Here is an 18,230-nt window from a genome sequence, read left to right as displayed (position 1 = left end):
TAAGGTAGCGAAAAAAAATTTTTTGCATGTGAAACCGGAGTCGTACTTACATCTAATGCCATCAGCTTGCCCTAGGTCACGATTTCCTTCCACATATAGCTTTGCAAACATTGCATAAGAAGCACTTGCAGCAACAAAAGCATAATATTCCAGAAACACGCTTTGCTGATGTTCATAACACTTCCTACGTTGGCATATACGTCAGCACGAACTATCGCACATCCGCCATTACCTGCCCGAAACCGGAAGTGACGTCATTTCCGCGAAAGGGCCTTATAAGCCTATGTTGGTGTTTTTAAAAGTCATGTTTGATTTTATGCTTTTCTGTATCGTTTCTGGGATGCTTAGAAATTATAATTATAATATTTATTTTCATTTTTCCTGTAGTATATAAAAATTAGTGTATCTCAGAAATAAAACTATGAAGACACTCAAAATTTCTCGTGGTTGGAAACTATTTTGTGCAACTTTTTTGTATTTACAGTTTTGAGGGATAAGCCTCTTAAATTTTTCTTACTAGAAATATATGTAAAAACAAAAAAACAAAAACGATTTTAAATTTTTTGTAGTTTATTGCACTACAAATTTTTGCAATTTATATAGTTACTATGGACTTAATGCATACATATTTTTAATATTTGGGCTATAACGGTTGTATTGATGTATGGAAACTTGAAATGCTCCCACAAATGGCACTACAGCATGTAAAAACATAAAGATAAGCTCTGGCGGACTTGGTTCTATGGTAGGTCTTAAAGGGTTAAGTAGCCTGTGGCAAATATATTAGTGTTGTCTTCTCACTATAAATGCTCTTAACTTTATGCAAGAGAAGATAAAGTATAAAAAAAATGATAATTTTTGCAAAGAAATTCCGTCTTGTGGTTTGCGACCTGGTGCTGCTGTACGTGCACCCGGATTTGCGACATACTTTACGGTAACTCACAACAAAGACTGCACCCTCGGCACTTGCTGTTTACAGACTGCGTACTTTCTAGATGACCACAGGTCAGGTGGTATATAATGATATATATCGTTATCGTGATATAAAATAATTCATATCGTGATAAATATTTTTTCCATATCGCCCAGCACTACCTCACACCACTACAACACCGCCAGTCTGATACAAGGCAGGATAGATGATGTTTACACCAAATTCTGACCCTACTGTTGCCGCAGTAATCGAGAGTCACCAGTCCAGGCAGAGTTTTTTTCCAGTCCTCCATTGTCCAATTGTGGTGAGTCTGTGTGAATTTTAGCTTTATATTGCTGTTCTTAGCTGACAGGAGTGGCACCTGCTGCAGTCTTCTGCTGCTGTAGCCCATCTGCTTCAAGGCTCAGTGTGTTGTGCGTTTAGAGATGCTCTTCTACGTACTTTGTTTATATCAAGTGGTTAAATATTCAAAATCCCACAAAAAAGACCTTTTGGATATTTTTTTCTTTCTCTGTAAAATCTAGAGATGGTGGTACAGGGAAATCCCAGTAGATCAGTGCATTTGTAATTCACCTTCAGCACCCAAGGTTAAACTTTGTGGCTATACCACAAAGAAGAGCATTCAATTATTAAAAATGTTTTCGTATTTCTTTATTAGACTGAGCACCATCAGAAATCAAAAACTGGCTAGTCTCTATTAAGTCACTTAAGGAAAGAGATCTACGCGGAGTTTTCTACTACAGGTGCCAAAAAAATCCATTTACCATGAAGGCAAAAAACCTCTACTAACCATGTATCATTGGCTTATAGGCTCCTATATTACCACAGTAGCTTCTGGACTACAGACATCTTAAATCTCTCAGAGCAAACACATTGTCCTGTGTTCCTGCTCCCCCCAAACTCTTAACCCAATTCAGGAATATTCTCTGCGTTATTGTGTGTCCATGCAGGTAGGTAGGCAGGTGTGTGTATGTCTGAGTGTGGGTTTGAATGAGAGACCCGTCGATTTCGTCCACATATACTCTTACAGTGAGATGTGGGAGTGGGGGTCCATATATTAAAGTGTTGACAGAGCTGTGTAGTTCCCCCATAAATAATACCACACACACACACTGTGCAAACACTACCTAGAGATGACACCCACTCAAGCAGCCCACACCAAGATCTCCTCATATGAAATATTGGAGCAGTAGTAGACTGGGAGCCTGAAGCAGAGGGAGCAGACAGTCGAGACCCTGAACTCGCGCTCATTTCTTTTCCTGCTTTTTTTTTTTGTTTGTTGTTGTTGGCATCCAACACTGTTTCACCCTCTTTTTATTTTTCCTTTGATGAGAGTGTGTTGTGTCTGTCAGTAAATCACTCTGCACATCATTACTTTGCTCAGTTGGAAAACACACTCTTACACGTGTGACCGAAAACACACGTTGGATGCACTTTGATCATTTCGAAGCAATTAAATCACAAAATGGACCAGATTTCACTTCAGTCCACAACCAGCCATTAGTGGAAATTGAGTAAGGAGGGGAGAGTGGGGATAAGTGGGAACTAGTGTGGAGAAGAGTGGGGGTAATGAGGGATATTGTGGTGTTTCAGTGCCACTAGAGAAGTAATTGGCCTCTCTAAGTCTCCCTTGTGTATTCCCAAAAGGATGCAGGCCTTCTGTACTCCACAAACCCTACAGCTAATATATCTTCTCAAACCAAGAGATCTAACAAGAAAAAGAGAGTAATGATGAGGGCATGCTGGAGGTGAATCAACTCGTAGATCCCAATAAAAAGTGTCTTCACTGGATTTTGTTGGATCTAAATACACATTGTTGAAAGTAATGGAAAGTGTTTTACCGTTGGCTCAGAGGAAATCCCCAGTGGCACCGACTACACATACCTTTTTAGAGTGTCACTCCTTTCAAATGTATTGCTTTTCAGTTCAGTCAAGTGTAACTTAAATCATTTTTCTCAGTTTTTCGAGCAGTGTAGAAGGTGTAAGACTAATGGAGAGTACCAAAGACAAATGAGCACGGTTTAATAAGAAACTGATGTAAACAGGACGTACGAATTTGACAGATGTCCGGGATTAGAAGCATTCATGCCTTGCATTGCTTTGCTGCAGCAGTCTACGTGCCACAGGAGGCTGCGTAACTGTTACTCTGTGACGAGTGATGTCACATGTTACCCTCTACTTTTTTCCCTTCGTGTTCTGAACTGTGAAGTAACAAATGAAACCAGAGGCTTTGTGAGACAGGAAAAATGTAGCAGTGGTTTGGACTAAATTCTGAAATCGTTAGGCTAACATGTAACACCTGTGATCACGCTGTTACTAAGCAGATTGCACATCACATTATAAAAACTGTGTGCACAAAGTTGTTCACTTGTACTGGTACGTTTACCGTTGCTCCTTCTGCTCCTCCACATTAGTTTCTCTTAAGCGCCTCCTACTTCGTTCGACCATTATTTCTCTTTTATTTACAATTTCCGTTTCCTTCCTAGGTTATCGTATCCGTTTGGGTTCAAGCACAGACAAAAAAGACACTGGACGCCTCCACGTCGACTTCGCACAGGCCAGAGACGACCTCTATGAGTGGGAATGTCGCCAGCGCATGTTAGCCAGAGAGGAGCGTCACAGACGCAAGATGGAAGAAGATCGCCTCCGGCCACCATCCCCTCCTCCCATCGTCCACTACTCTGAGCACGAGTGCGGTCAGCTGGGAGACAAGATCAAAGGTAGACATGGATGCTGGCAATCTGTGAAGCATGTACAATGAAAAGCATGCAGGATATGACAACACAAACATAAGAAACACAGATTGGCAGAAGAGAAGAACCTGTCGCATGTGTGGAAGAAATCATTTGCTTCTGTCACATTGTTATTGAGAGAATACAAAAATAGGCCTCATGGTACTGTCTTTATTCATGCAATCCAAAAACTGACAAGGTAGATAATAAGTCATGACGGTGGTTGAGTACTGCGAGTGTGTGTGCTTGCAGGGATTTCCCAGAGCAGGACATTACAGGAACAGCCATAAACTGCAGCCGGTAAATCTGAGAAAGTAATTCTGATGTTCTAACAAATTTGCTTTCAAAAGACGAAACGGCTGTTAAACACAGTATATCAGTTTACTCTCCCCTCAGCAAATGCTTCTCTCTTATCTCGTCCTCTCTCTTCTACTCTCCTCCCTGCTCATCCTCTCTATTTTTTTCTTCTCAGCTCTTTCTCCCGTTCTCGGCTTTCTGTCGAGTTTCTGGCTGAATAAACTTGTTTCACTAATGAGCAGTGACACTTCCAGGTCTCAGTCACAGTTGCCTAATAACAAAATGGCTGTGACTTTGTGCCTCTCAACCATCTGCGTGAGTCTTTTTCAGCTCTCCCTTCCCCAGCCTTTGGTGCGAAGAACTCCAGCACTGTGCCGTTCTAGCCAAGGATTTGTTTCTGATCACTTTGGGCTGCTGTTGTGAAAACTTTTATCCCAACTATTGCTTCAGATTTAGGTTTTCTTTCCAAAGGGGAAAGAGGATTTAGCCGTTTCCCCCAGGCAGTTGTATAACTCAGATCCTGCTTTTAATGACAAGACACCTATAGAGGTTTTCACCAAGATCCCTATAAATGGGTGCTTGTCTCTGCCCTTAGCTGTTGTTGAAGTCCACAAAGTTATTTGTTTCCAAATATATAACTGTGTGTCATAATTTGTTTTTCTTTCATCCAGAGGCACTTGCTTTTAATGTTTCCTTGCTCTTATTAACCCTGCTTTTATTTTGTATATGGTCAGTACAGGAGAACATGTTTTTAATATTACAATGTTCCTGCGTTTCACAGTTTATTATATGAAACATTTATTAGTGACCAGAAAGCAGAGCATATTTTCAGCCTTATGGGATTATAGGTGAGAAGTCTCTGCTTTATCATCATGCTTGGTGTTTGGTGCACTCCTCTCCTTTCGTGAGACTGTACAGGGTACAGCACGTTTTTTCTTTTCCGTGTCAATCGTAACTCTTACTCTTTCTTGCCCAGATGACGGCAAATTTCCTGAAGCGGTTCGTGTGCTCCTGACCTGGCTTGAACGAGGCGAAGTTAACCGCAGAAACGCCAACAACTTCTACTCCATGATCCAGTCCTCCAACAGCCACATCCGCCGGCTGATGAGCGAGAAGAGTCAGCATGAAAAAGAGATGGAAGAAGCCAAAGACAAGTTCAAGACTGCTCTGGCTGGTATACTGGCTCAATGTGAGTTACTACAGTCTGTCTCTCACAAACACACACTTGCATATTTCAATATTTACACTGTATATACTGTAAGTAAGCTCCTTATTGTGCAATGCAGGAAGAGGATATGATGGCATGAGTCAAATCCTTTTTGGTTCAGTGTAAGTTTTAGGATAGCACACCCACATTGAATGTAAATAGTTTGTAAGCTAGGCAAAGGCACCAAGAATCCAAATCAAGCCTGCATTCTGGAGAACTGTAATCCACTAAAAAGTAAGTATGACATTGTTCACAGTCTCTCACATGATGCACAGACCGTGTGCTTGCACACAAATGTAACTACTGACCGACACACTGCGGATTTAAAGGTTAGGCTTAATAGTGTCATAGCTGCCCTCTTGTCTTGTACTAAATTGTTGTTGGGACCATGGCTTAAAGGTAAGTTTAATTTCTTTCCTAAGAATGAAAATGGTCTGTATTTATATAGCTCTTTATTAGTCCCGAAGGACCCCAAAGCGCTTTACACGATCATTCACCCATTCACACACACATCCACACACTGGTGATGGCAGCTACATTGTAGCCACAGCCGCCCTGGGGCGCACTGACAGAGGCGAGGCTGCCGGACACTGGCGCCACCGGGCCCTCTGACCACCACCAGTAGGCAACGGGTGAAGCGTCTCGCCCAAGGACACAACGACCGAGACTGTCCAAGCCGGGGCTCGAACCGGCAACCTTCCGATTACAAGGCGAACTCCCAACTCTTGAGCCACGATCGCCACGAAATGTTCCCTGTAAGGCTCCTGCTCCCTTTTTGTTGCATCTATAATACAAAATATTTCTTTAAAAAGTCAGAGGAATGAAAGGTTCATATTGTTGTTGGAAGAAAACACAGGAGTGGAATGTTAAGGTTGCAGGATGGACGTAGTAACATACTTTCTGCAAGAATACACTGGAGAGCAAGCATGTACAGGGAATGCTTTGCACACTGATGTTGATAAAAAGCCAAAGGCATAATAAAATGGAGAAACCCACCTTTGGCAGCTTCAGCTCTTCAGCTGCTGATTTACACTAAAGTCTGCAACACTTTGTCACCACATGCATGTTAAATACAACGTAACGTCATTAGAGACGGTCGCTAGTTTCGCTGTTTCATTTTTATTAGATAAACAATGCACATGGAAAACACAGATGGTGGGTATATAGTTCTTTGTATAAACCAGAAAGAGAGGCAGGCCTGGTTGTTGTTGTTGTTGTTGTTATTGTTGTTTTGTATTGGCCATTCTCAATTATTTCAGCCAAACATAAATTCTTAGCTTTTTCCTGATACTGTAACTCAGCCTGTGGGGGAGGCTTTATTTGTCATAACAGTTAAAGTCTGTCTGCTTTACTACTTGCCGTCCACAAATTGTAGTTTGTGAAGCTATATGTCACCTTACAGGATGTCTCTTATCCCAAATTTAACAAAAACATGTTCACTTAATCTTTAGTGGTATCTATTGTTGCATACAGTCACATTGCATATGCCCAGGTTTTGAGATACTGGCTTCTGCTGCTACCTCACTAGATTTGAAGTTGTGTTACTTAAAGCCCTGAAAAAAACAGACTCAAAAGCACATTGCTTCTCCAGAAACTCCAGATAATTGACAGTGAAGAGGTTGTATTTGACCGACTTTCTGCCGTGTCGAAGACGAGTAGTATACAAAATGTATAAATATTTCCATATATGCTCACAGGCCTGAAAGCCTGTCTGAACATGTGCCTCTCTTCTTTCCCCTGACCATCGATTGGATCCATCAAATTACAGGGTGCTGGGAAGATGATATTGATCCTTGAACTGTGCTATCTCTCACCACTCTGCAAACACACACACACCAACGCACACTTAACTGGAGGTCTTATTGGCTCCCCCTCTGCGTGAGTTAGGGCTTCTGAGATACACAGACCACCCATGACCACCTGCATGACAACAGACAGGTAGCTGGTGGTGGAAAAATCACTCAGTTGATGTACTGCACATAAGACAAAATCTGACACAGAATATATTTAGACCCAGAGCAGCTGTCCCCAACCACATCGCTTCCAGAGTAAATGGAGACCCTGAAGTTAAAGGTTCTGGCGTATTGCCTCGTGCTAATTAGGCACGATGACCCGAAAAAACTCAAAGTCCAGACTCGAGTCTCTACCCTTTAAACGACTTTGTAGTTACAGTCGTGTAAAAGGTTTTAGCAGCGGCATGGAGCTTATGGCATTTGCACAGGAAAAATAAATCAGGAACACTCTTACTTGAACAACTTGTTGTCCTTGGGCAAGGTTCTTGAGAGCCCACGTCTGCAGTGGAGCTGCATTGTGGTCAACGGTAGCATACTGAGAGTTGGCCTTGGTTATTTTTGGCAGCTGGCAGTTGCTGAGCAAAATGTCCCTCATTAAACAATAAGTCTGCAGCCATGCTTGCAGCTCTGAGACACTGTACTCCTTCCTTTCTTCAAGTCACATGTGAGGTACTATAATTTGTCTTTTTTAACTAGTATTAACTTCAGCATCCAAGATGTAATTATGACTGGAAAGCTGACATTTTTGGGGAAACCTGTGATATTCCCAACTGGCATTTAAAAGCACCTGAACTGACAGGAAAAAAGAAGATATGAGTAACTCTTCAGTCAGTGTCAAGATTGAATTCGGTATGTTCAAATTTGTTAGACATGGTGGTGTATTTGGCTAATCGTAAGCCACTCGGTTTAATTATACCATACCTGTTAAATGCAGATTACCCATTAATTTGCTTGCTTGTAGTAAGAAGCTGAGTGAAGTAGCTTCCCAAATATGTGCCTGGAAATATTTCAAGATAGCTACAGAACTACAAGATGTTCCTTCAGAAAATTTCAGGGGAGTTTATCCTCTGGGGTTCATGAATAACTGCCAAGTTTAGTGATCCAGTGGTTATGTTTGTGTCAGCTTGAACTAAAATAATCAATTTGTGCTATAGAGCCGTGTTGGTAATTAAAGTCAAGAGTAGACATGTGCTAAAGAGCAACTGCTCTGCAGAAACCAGTTTGTCTCATATAATTCAAGCACGCTCTGCGGAAATTGTATAATTTATTGAACTTTTGCTTGTGGGAACTATCTGATCACTCTCCCATAGGATGATGCACTGGCATCAGCTGGTAAGTAGAACACACGCATGCATATACCACTGAACGAACACACACACTCTCTCTCACACACACACACACACACACACACACACACACACACACACACACACACACACACACACACACAGTTCTTTACATCCCTAGTTGACTCCGCTTTTTCACTCCTCTGCTCCTTCCCAACTGTCCTCTCTCTCTTTCTCTCTTTCTCCCTCTCTCTCTCTGTCTTTGGGTGGTCACTGGTCCTTCCCTGCATCCTGCCACAGTTGAACAGATTGTGTCTGTATTCCAAGCTGCTTCCAAACAAAAGGCATGGGACCATTTCTCCAAAGCTCAGCGCAAGAATCTGGACATGTGGCGCAAACAAGCAGAGGTTGGTACATTTTGATTTAACTGTGTCAATCACATCATTTATGGAAAAAATTAGTCATTATCCCACTTTGTTTTACGCCTTCTCAATGTAAAGCTCTTTAAAATGTTGTTTGATACCAAAGAGGTGATGGTAATAATAAAGAAATAATAGGAAAGGGCAGAGCCCTTGTAATAGTAAGTACTTTGACTGAAGCAAGGCTGCAGAGCAGGTGCCTTCTCAATCGAGTCATTGCGAGATCCAGGCACAGACTGAGGCCCAGACCTCTGCCCTTTCCTCCTCCACTCCTTCCTCCAGCCTTGCCTCCCCCATGAAGAGATACAAGGTGCTTGGTGAGTCTGTTTCTTCCACCCCTAAGTGTGTTCAAGAAGAAAGGTAAATCTGTACAAGCCTTCCCTGCCCTCTTCACCAATAAATTAGAAGATGTTGATTTTGGGGGGGCTTTTTTCGTTCTCTGAAGTAAATGATTGAGGGACATATATTGAGAGCTAAAAGCATATTCATTTTCAAGTCTAACAGCACTTTTGTCATCTGCTGTCTGCTTGCTATTTTCTCTCTCTGCCAAATGGAACATTAATTGACATGATGATGGGTTGTATGTAATGGAGGGTCTGGCATGTGTTGCAGTCCTGCGTCTAATGGACCATATATGAGCATATCTGATTGGTAAGTTTCTTTGAACCATAGTATGAAAAACAACCGTTTTAAGATGCAAGTTAAAGCCCAGTTAAGATGCTCATTAATAACAAAATAAGTCATAGCAGAAGCAGCAGTCAACTTGTGCAAAAAACTTCACATTGAAGGTAGGTGGTGGTGCAAATCAGAAATGTCGCTCCAATTATCAGATGTACTGCAGAATTATGAGCATGGAAATTGTGTTTATAATGGCTCATGTTAAGGCCTCTGAGTAAGAGAAAGCAGAATGATGCATATTTAATTGCACATGCTGCCATCAGGAAAGACCCTTTTGTTTTGTTGCCATTCCTCACTCAGTCCTTAAGCAATACACTCACTGGCGAATCATACTTTTGTACATATATAAAAACATACTCTTAGATATTGAAAGTTTTCAAATCTCTTATGCTGTGAACAGTGTTTACATCAGGCCTTGGGGTTTTTTCTGTTCTTTTCCTGCCTTGCATACATTTGAGTGTACAGTATGACCCTAAATGTAAACAAAAGAGACCACGGTGGGTGGACACTGCTGCTAAATATGTCCTGATACAAGGAAACATCCCTGTTTGAAACATCCTTCGAAGTGTTTTCTCTTCAGGCTGTTTTACACTTACAATCGCTGAGAAGCGATTTAGACACTTCGTGACATTGTGTGCTTGTCTCAAAGTGAGCGATAAGTGAAGTAATTTCAACTCTAGCTGTTGGGTTAGCATAAACCCGAGTTGAGTCTTTATCTCTGGCTGTTAGGGCTCAGGGCCTGGGGGAAAGTAATCGTAACTAGCGAGGTCATATGCAACCGGTAGGCGTCTTCAAGTATAGATTATCCTAATAAATCACTCGGTGCCCTTACTCCCTGTACATTCAAAGACTGTGAGGTGTTTTAGTATCTGTCAGCTCATTGCTTTGGATCAGTCTGGCACTTGAGCTTAACCTGCAGCAGGCAGAAAAAAAAACTCTTCTAAAATGTATTAAATAAATAGGGAACAATTACTCACGTTAGGTATAGAAAAAAACCAACCTCTAAGGAGGCAATGCTCCTTTATGCTTCACTGAATGCTTACAATTCCAAAAAGTGCACTTGCATTTCATGATTGCTTACAAGAAACACATCCACGCCTATATTGCTGGGTTGGTACAGTGCACTCAGCTGCGTGAGCCGGAAGCTGTTACCTTTAGTTATATATGGACGTGTAACAAGAAGTGTGAAAGGCAACTACACATTGTGTGTGAAGGTCAGAGAACCAAAACAATGGGTTTAAAAAGTCAAAAACTGCATGTGGCTGTAGAGGTGGATGCTTCGACTTTAACCATTAAAGCTGATCATTTCTTTACATTACTATCAAATAATGGTTTTATTTTGTTCATGCCTATCTGTCTTAGAGGCTGTAGTGCTTGCAGCCGCTGTCCAGTGTATAGAGAATAGGTAAGTAAGTGTGTTTGTTTGGGGACAGTTTAACATCAGAGGCAGCCAGTATCACTCTGTGGCCTAAAGGCGAATAATAGAGGAACGGGCGGCGCTGTTGAGGAGCTGCAGCTCACAGGCAGAATCAGACAACAGCTGTCTCTCTGTTTTTATGTGGTGTGTTTGTGTACATGCAGTGGATGTGTGCTTGTGCACAGAGGGTTGTTTCTCCACATGTGCTTGTGTGTTTCGAGTACCTGTTTGACCTGTGCCACGGGCTCAGGCTGATAACATCAGCTGACAGATGGTTTTAAATGTATTTACTCTTGGGCTGCTTGGGCGGCTTTTTTGCTCCCTCCCTTAGAAATTGTTATTTCATTGTTTTTGCACTTTTTATCTACTGATGGTGTTTGTAAACACAGCACTCCCCATATGTGTCTTTCTGTATTTATTTCAGTAAATACTTGTTTTCATGTTTCACTGTCTTTATTTCATTGATTGCCTAAGAGACACCCTGTTGATAATGTGTCCGTGTAGTTGTGTGTAATACATGAAGAGAATATCATGCTTTGAAAAAACTCCTTTGAAAGACACTAGAGGCTCATGCAGGCTTGTTAAGTGATGGTTTGTATGTTTTGCTTTTGTTCTAAAGCATAAATCATATATTTAATGATTTAACCCTTGTGTTGTCCTCGGGTCAAAAATGACCCCTAGGTGTATGGCAAACAAGTGTATGGGAATCCCGAGGACAACACAAATAAATGGAGGTCAAAGTTTAAATCACTTTTGATCGCTAAATGCTGTAAATGAGTGAAGTCGCAGGAGAGAGGAGTATCATGGTGAGATGATATTGATCGATGCCTTTGGCTTTAAATCGGCTGCCTCAAAGTTCAACCGTTAAGCTGCAACAAAGGTTGAGCTCTATAGATGATTGTGTAGCTGTTATATTAACAACTGCTTTTATTATATTCATTAATATGTGTTGCATACATGTGTGAATCAAGTCCTCACCCCTTTTGCAGCACAAGCTAAAATATTAGGCCTGTCAGAGCATGTAATCGTGTATCTAATGCATCGTACATCTAAATTAGCTGTGCATTATAATTCTTTCGAGATGTATATTTTACACTAAAATGCAAGCATGTTACATAAAGGTCCAGACACAGACCAAACAATGAAGATGTGGTAGGATAGTCTTAGTATTAACAGTCGACCATATGTTTATTCGTTTGTTGGTTTTGACTTTCTCTCAGCACAAACCTGGAAGGTTTTGTCTCAATTACAGCCACTCCATTTCAGTGGTATGACCTTAATCTTTAAACCATTTTGAAACCTGCTTCTGGTTACTGGTCTCCAGATGGATGTAGTCATTAGCGATTCTGTCTGTGAGGGTGAAATGAAATGGAGAAGATTGGTATTTTACAGTTACTGCTGGTGTTTCCAGATGTGCCCTCAATTAGAATAAAACATGGGCATAAAAACCAGCAGCAGGCGCAATGTGCACCGAGACACTTATCATGGTTTGTTGTTGTGAATCAGTGTGTAGTGAAATTGAGGAGCTTTGATTTCATTGACAGATGGTAGAGTTGCATTTGTATGGCTGCTTTAATGTGTACTGTTTTTCTCCAAGTACAAAACGGTGAGGTCTCATTGTATATGTGCTACCATATACCCCATTTCCGAGCCATAGAAGGAACTGAGCCCTAGCTCTGATATCATCCTTTTTATCTCTCTGCAGCTGCACTCCTTTGTTCTGTACCAATATGTTAAAAGTTTTCCTTTGCAGCTCAGTTTTCCTTTAGCGTCAACTTTGAAGGAGTTTACTGATCAGCACCTGCTAAAATGTGCATCACTCTGGAGTCTTTGCAGTTTTGACCCGTCGCTCTTTTCACTGTGTTTTGCAGGAGATTAGAAACATGCACAACGAGCAGCTGATGGGCATCAGACGAGAGGAGGAGATGGAGATGTCTGATGATGATATGGAGGATGCCCCTGACAGCAAGGACTCTGAGGACTCAGGTATGCATATGCATCCACAGTTCAGCACTTCTGTCATCTTGACAGGAAGTACACTGATCACGATTTCCAAAGGATCAGCACAGAGACTGTTAAATAACTGAGGGAGACAGCTCTGTTTGACTGAAACGACAGTAATCATCCCCCAAGCACCTGACATGCCTGCATGAATAAAAAAACACATTCAGACTACATCAAGTTGCTGACAATATGCAGGCTAGCCTGAGTTAATGTTGAACATAAGTGCTGAATGTCATTCACCTCAGTCCACCCCAGTGAATGTACACATAGGAGCATGTACATGTGCCAATCTGTCCACATCTGCCAGCTGCCATCTAATTTCAGATTGGGGTATCACTGAAGTGCCATAATCTTCTGTTGCTCCCTCAAAGGAGACTCTTTGTGTTTGCTGAAGCAACAAAAGTTAATGATGCTGCTAATCCCTCAAACCCCATAACAATAACCCAATAATTCTATAGTAGTCATTGGTGCAACATGCAGGGAACCACATGTGAGGCCTCTTCATCCCATGTTCTGTGCCTCTTTTCATGTCTCGGATGTGTGGTTTCTTCTTGGCTGTTAATCAGCCTGATCTCTGCCTTTTGCTAATATGACAGCATCTCTAATTAGCATGCAAATGTATGTAAATGCACTCGTCACTTCAGCCCCTTCTCTTTTGCAGCCTTGCTGTTTAGCTATCATTAATCAGCATTGCTGTCAAAGACCTGTCATTTCGCTCAATGCTGCAGGATTGGCTGAGGTGGCAGGTGTTAATGTGACACTTTTTCGTATTTGTGTTAACAGGCTGAGTGTTGCACCCCCCCCCACACACACACACACACACACACACACACACACACACACACTCACTAACCTTTAAGCAAACGGGCATGTTTACACGTCAACCATCCCGGCTAAAAACACCTGTGTTATGACTGCAGCCTCTTAAAAAGGGAATCGATGCTCCGCATCTGACTCATGTACAGAATAGAAGGCAAAAGAGCCGCTTCTGTGCATGACTGTACACCCGAAGGTGTATGCCTACGTGCACACTCGCGGATATCTGCAGGTCGATAGCTTTGCCTGTTACGTAACAGAATCTGGCCAAGCAGTTGACATCTCCTCACACCAAGCTGATGAGGCTCTCAGATCAATACACTTCTCATCTCAAACCTTCATTTTGCTGGTAGGAAAGAGCACACACAAACCCAGCGTGGACACACACACACACACACGCCCAGCAAGAGTTCATTAACACTGCCAATGGTCCTCCATGATAGACTGCAGGCAGCACTCGTGAACACCCACACAAAACCTAACAAGACATGCTTTCATGCACACACTCACTCACACAGGATGGGGCTTATCTCCCCAGTCCAGTCAGTGTGTTGCAGTTTCCCAAAGAGCTTCTGCTCAAGGCTTGCAGTAGGAGAGCAGAACCGATATAGTAGTGGACATCTTTGGAGCTAAGCAGATCTCATGGAATAATACCTCCTCCCAATCTACTCCTTTACTCAGTAGGTCAGGTCAAATGTCCAGATGAGAGCTACTGGCTAGAACACTCTGGTATTATTACAGCTTTGAGTACATTAATATATACTACAGGTGTTTGATCCCCGGACATGGTATATAGAAGTGACAGTGCTCCACCAACTTGACAGCATTGTACTGTTGGACTTTGGGCCCTTTTGTGTTAGAATGCTTGAAAAGTAGCTAAATATCATTTACATTTGGTTACCCAGTCTGCTTTCTAAAGGGGACCTACAATGCTTGTTTGCTTAACTACCCTTTCTGCTTTGGTTTAAGGGGGATGGGGGGAGGCCCCTTTTTCAGCTGACATAAGGGTATATCCTGGACAGATCAGCAGTTTAGAATCACCAATTAGCTTTACACACACATCTTTGGACTACTGGAGGAAAGCAGAGTGCCTGGAGAAAACTTACACAGAAACAATGAGAGCATTCAAACACCACAAAGCGAGCCCGCAGCTTACAGCAACCTTTTCTCCTGTGAGGACACTAACCACCTCTGCCTTATGCTCATTTCCAAAGTCTTGTTTTCATTCGTGGACTCTAAAATTGTAGCTTTGTATCAGTAACAGTTTTGTAAAATCTGTATTTATCTTATACTGTGGATTAGTGCAAACCCCTCAGCTTGGTCCAGCCAGTCACTGGTCTAAAACAAGCTGCTTTCGTTCCCTTCCTCTTTCCTTTCCCAGCGTTTCTTTGATTTGCTACCCCTACTAAAAGCGTTTGAACAGGAGTTGTTGGGGCCGTCTTTCACAGCTAGTGCTGTTGGCCTGGTGTGGCCATATCAGTTTATCCAGTGTCATTGACATTTTACAGAGCCCAGAGTAGAAAATATGCCTCAAAGTAAACATTTAGAGCAGCTCGAGCTTTTGGCTCACAGGGATAACTTTCATATATATTGACCTCAGTGTTTGAAAGTTCTGCAGTGCTTAGTGTAAGCATGCACTACACAGAAAATAAGGAAAAGCATTATGGGTAGCAATGTAAAGTTTTCTCCAAGCTTTCCTCCCTGGGTCAGCTATAAAATTTCATATAGTGAACTTGTTCATCAGTCTGGATTTACTCAAAATGTGATGCGAGTTGTTTTTTCTTTTTAATATCTTGCCAAGCCGCTGTCATTCAAGTTATGAAAGGGAAGGAGCCTCTGGTTCCAATTTCAAAATGTCTTTGAATGATATCCTCACTGTTAACCTGGAGACACAGCACTTTCTCAGTTGATCAAACATCGTATGTATTTGTTTTGCTATAAGCGGGGATTAAATTGGGATTTGTATGAGGTTCATAAGTGTAACTTATAACTGTGACTGGCAGAAAAATATTTCTGCATACAAAAGGTCCATATTGAAGTAAAAAAAGTTGAAGCATCAAACTTTAAAGATGGGAATTAATAATCATGGTCCAGCCTTTCTTATAATTACATCAAAAGGAAAATTCTTTATAGACATTATAAGTGATGTTTCACTGCTTTCAGTACTTTGTATTGAACAGTGTGCAAATGTAAGCTAACCCTGCTAGCAGTGGAACCTATTGGCTAGCTTATTGTAGCAACTGGCTAACTGAAATAGACTTTCATAGCGGTTTACTTTCATGAAAGGAAACTACAATAAGCTTCTGTGTCACTTTTCTCACCTAGGTCTCTCCCTAGCTTGAGTCCATCTTCTCCTGGCATCTATTTTATCTGAATGAAAAAACAGACAAACTCACTGGGAAACCACACTTCATGCACACTACATTATTCAGTTCACTGTTAAACCCAATGGTTTGTTTGAAAATGTATTTTAGTCCTTGGCTGAATTATTAAGATAAAGAATTACATACGTTGTTAAAGATAGATCTGTGAGGCTGGGTGTCGCCTGATGGCAGTGAAAAGTAAATGTGCCTGAGCTGAAGTCCAGGATATAGCAGTGAGTTGTTGCCAGCCGTGATACTCTAGCTGGCATGATTTTCATCTTGTGAATCTGTATGTGTCTGTGTGCAGACGTGGCAAAATGTTTCTCTGGCAAAACCTGCACCAAAGGGCGTGTCTGCCTCTGGATTTTAGCAGATCTGAAATTTTCCAGGTGTTCAGTTTAGATCAAAAAGAAGCCACATCTCAAAAATCACCGTAGCCTGACTTGTGAACACAAAGTACTGTTTCGATGATATATTTATTACTAAATTCGATTTTTACCAATTATATATCAGAAACATAACACGTCGCAGGTAACACGATCCCATCACTACACATTCTTTAGCTTTTTCTTCAACTTTATTTCTGAGATATCAGTTTTTGACCATTATTTCTGACCTTGATGGCTGCCTTTGTGCCTCAGCCATTATTGTTGGGTAGCTGAAGCCAGTCAGAGGTGCAAATCAAAGTGGTTGCAAACAGAAAATGCTTCATTATATTATCAGGAATATGGTATGTAAATTTCATGCCTATCCAAGTGAAAGAAATCCTCCAACTGCGAATAAAATAACAGTGGGTAAAATAATGGGATGTAAACCAAGCTTTCTGGAGCTTTGATGTCAGCTGCTTTGTAGATAAATACCATCTTTTTCTGTCATGCTCTGTCCTAACTCTTTTGTTATCAACTCTCTAATAGTCACCTGCTGCTGTTGCCTCTGTGAATGAGGAGTGATGCAATCATGACTGCACATGTCACTGTCAGAGGTGCAACCTTTACTATCTTCTTTGTGTTTTAATATATACGTCTTCAGAGGACAAACAGCTCGGGGAAAACTCAAGAGCACCGTATCAGGAGTGACACAGTAAAACTGAGCCTTATCTCAACTGGAATTTGTATTGTTAGGGGTGTTAAATGAATACATGGAATGACCGGTGGCGATCCATGATAACCAGAATATTTAATTTTCTCTGTGTTTATTATGTAGGAGTTTCCCAAGCAGAGGCATTAAAGGAGGAGAACGACTCCCTACGCTGCCAGCTGGACGCCTACAGGAACGAGGTGGAGCTGCTAAAACAAGAACAAGGCAAAAATCAGCCAATTAGGAGCGAGGAGGACAACACTCACTCACAGCAGCTCAGCTTCCTGCAGCAGGCTCTACAAGGCATGCAGAAGGTGATGCTTATTGTCTACACAGAAGCATACAGAGACACCATCTTCCAGCCTTCTGTCCATCAGTGGGTTTAATCTCCTATTGGTTCCTGTCGGCACTGGGTACTTTGTACCAACAAGGTCGCTCAGGTTAACTCGTTGAAATGCAAGCTGAAACCTTCGCTGTCATTTATCCATGACCCAGCACTTTAAATGGTAGCTAAGTGCTATTTGGGAGCACGTAGAGAAGCACAGTTGTCTGGAGCATCTGTGAAGAGCAGCTGAAAAATATTTTTACTGGAACACTTGTTCACTGTCAGAACGGGTTTTATTTGGAACTGGAGAGCTATGTGCTGCGATTCAAACAGCATGTTCTTGGAACGAACCCAAGCCTATTAAAACCATTTCAGACCATTTAATCAAAAAAAGATATTGAAAAAACATTATTAGGATTTTAATGACATGAACTAGGTTTCAATCTAAAAGTTGCTGAATAACTTTTTACATTTCCTACTTTGAAAAGAACCCATCTAAGTGTTTTAAAACATTTGGGCATCTTTCTTTGCCTCTAGACAATAATTCTGATGGCAAAAGACCCAAACGGGACAGGCAAAAAAAGACCTCAACCCCAAGGTCAAGGAGTGAGGTCAAGTTTTCTGAAAGATAGGAGGCTGAGCTGGTCAGTAATGTCACAAAGCATGTGCAGACATTTTACAGGTTCAAGTCTACAAAGTTTAGTTAATAGGCTCCTAAAACTCCAAAAATAATTTGACTTAATGCTGCATGTGAGGATGCATGATCTTTTCATGCACCTCTGGACCCATTTTCGTTCAGCTCATGTTTTACATCCCTACACAGAAGTGTTTTTTCTGGTCCCCTTGCACTTGTGCCTCCACAGTGCCTGCAGAGTTTCCACC

The 18,230-nt window shown here is 41.6% G+C and overlaps 1 protein-coding gene across 5 annotated transcripts in view; it reads left to right on the top strand.

Moving 5' to 3' along the window:
- enox2 (ecto-NOX disulfide-thiol exchanger 2) overlaps positions 1-18,230 on the top strand; it is a 184,595-nt gene that overhangs the window by 150,965 nt on the left and 15,400 nt on the right. For all 5 annotated transcript variants that reach the window (XM_085244976.1, XM_085245004.1, XM_085244995.1 and 2 more), the window contains 5 exons: positions 3,421-3,654; positions 4,940-5,152; positions 8,550-8,656; positions 12,635-12,749; positions 17,150-17,337. In XM_085244976.1, coding sequence (XP_085101102.1) covers positions 3,421-3,654; positions 4,940-5,152; positions 8,550-8,656; positions 12,635-12,749; positions 17,150-17,337 — 857 coding nt within the window. The remainder of the gene's footprint in view (positions 1-3,420; positions 3,655-4,939; positions 5,153-8,549; positions 8,657-12,634; positions 12,750-17,149; positions 17,338-18,230) is intronic.

Source organism: Mchenga conophoros, linkage group LG2, assembly GCF_057382185.1.
Source record: "Mchenga conophoros isolate Kocher_MC1m ecotype Shallow Benthic linkage group LG2, M_conophoros_male_GT1.1, whole genome shotgun sequence".
Lineage (NCBI taxonomy): Eukaryota > Metazoa > Chordata > Actinopteri > Cichliformes > Cichlidae > Mchenga > Mchenga conophoros.
This window is presented reverse-complemented; position numbering and strand designations above follow the sequence as displayed.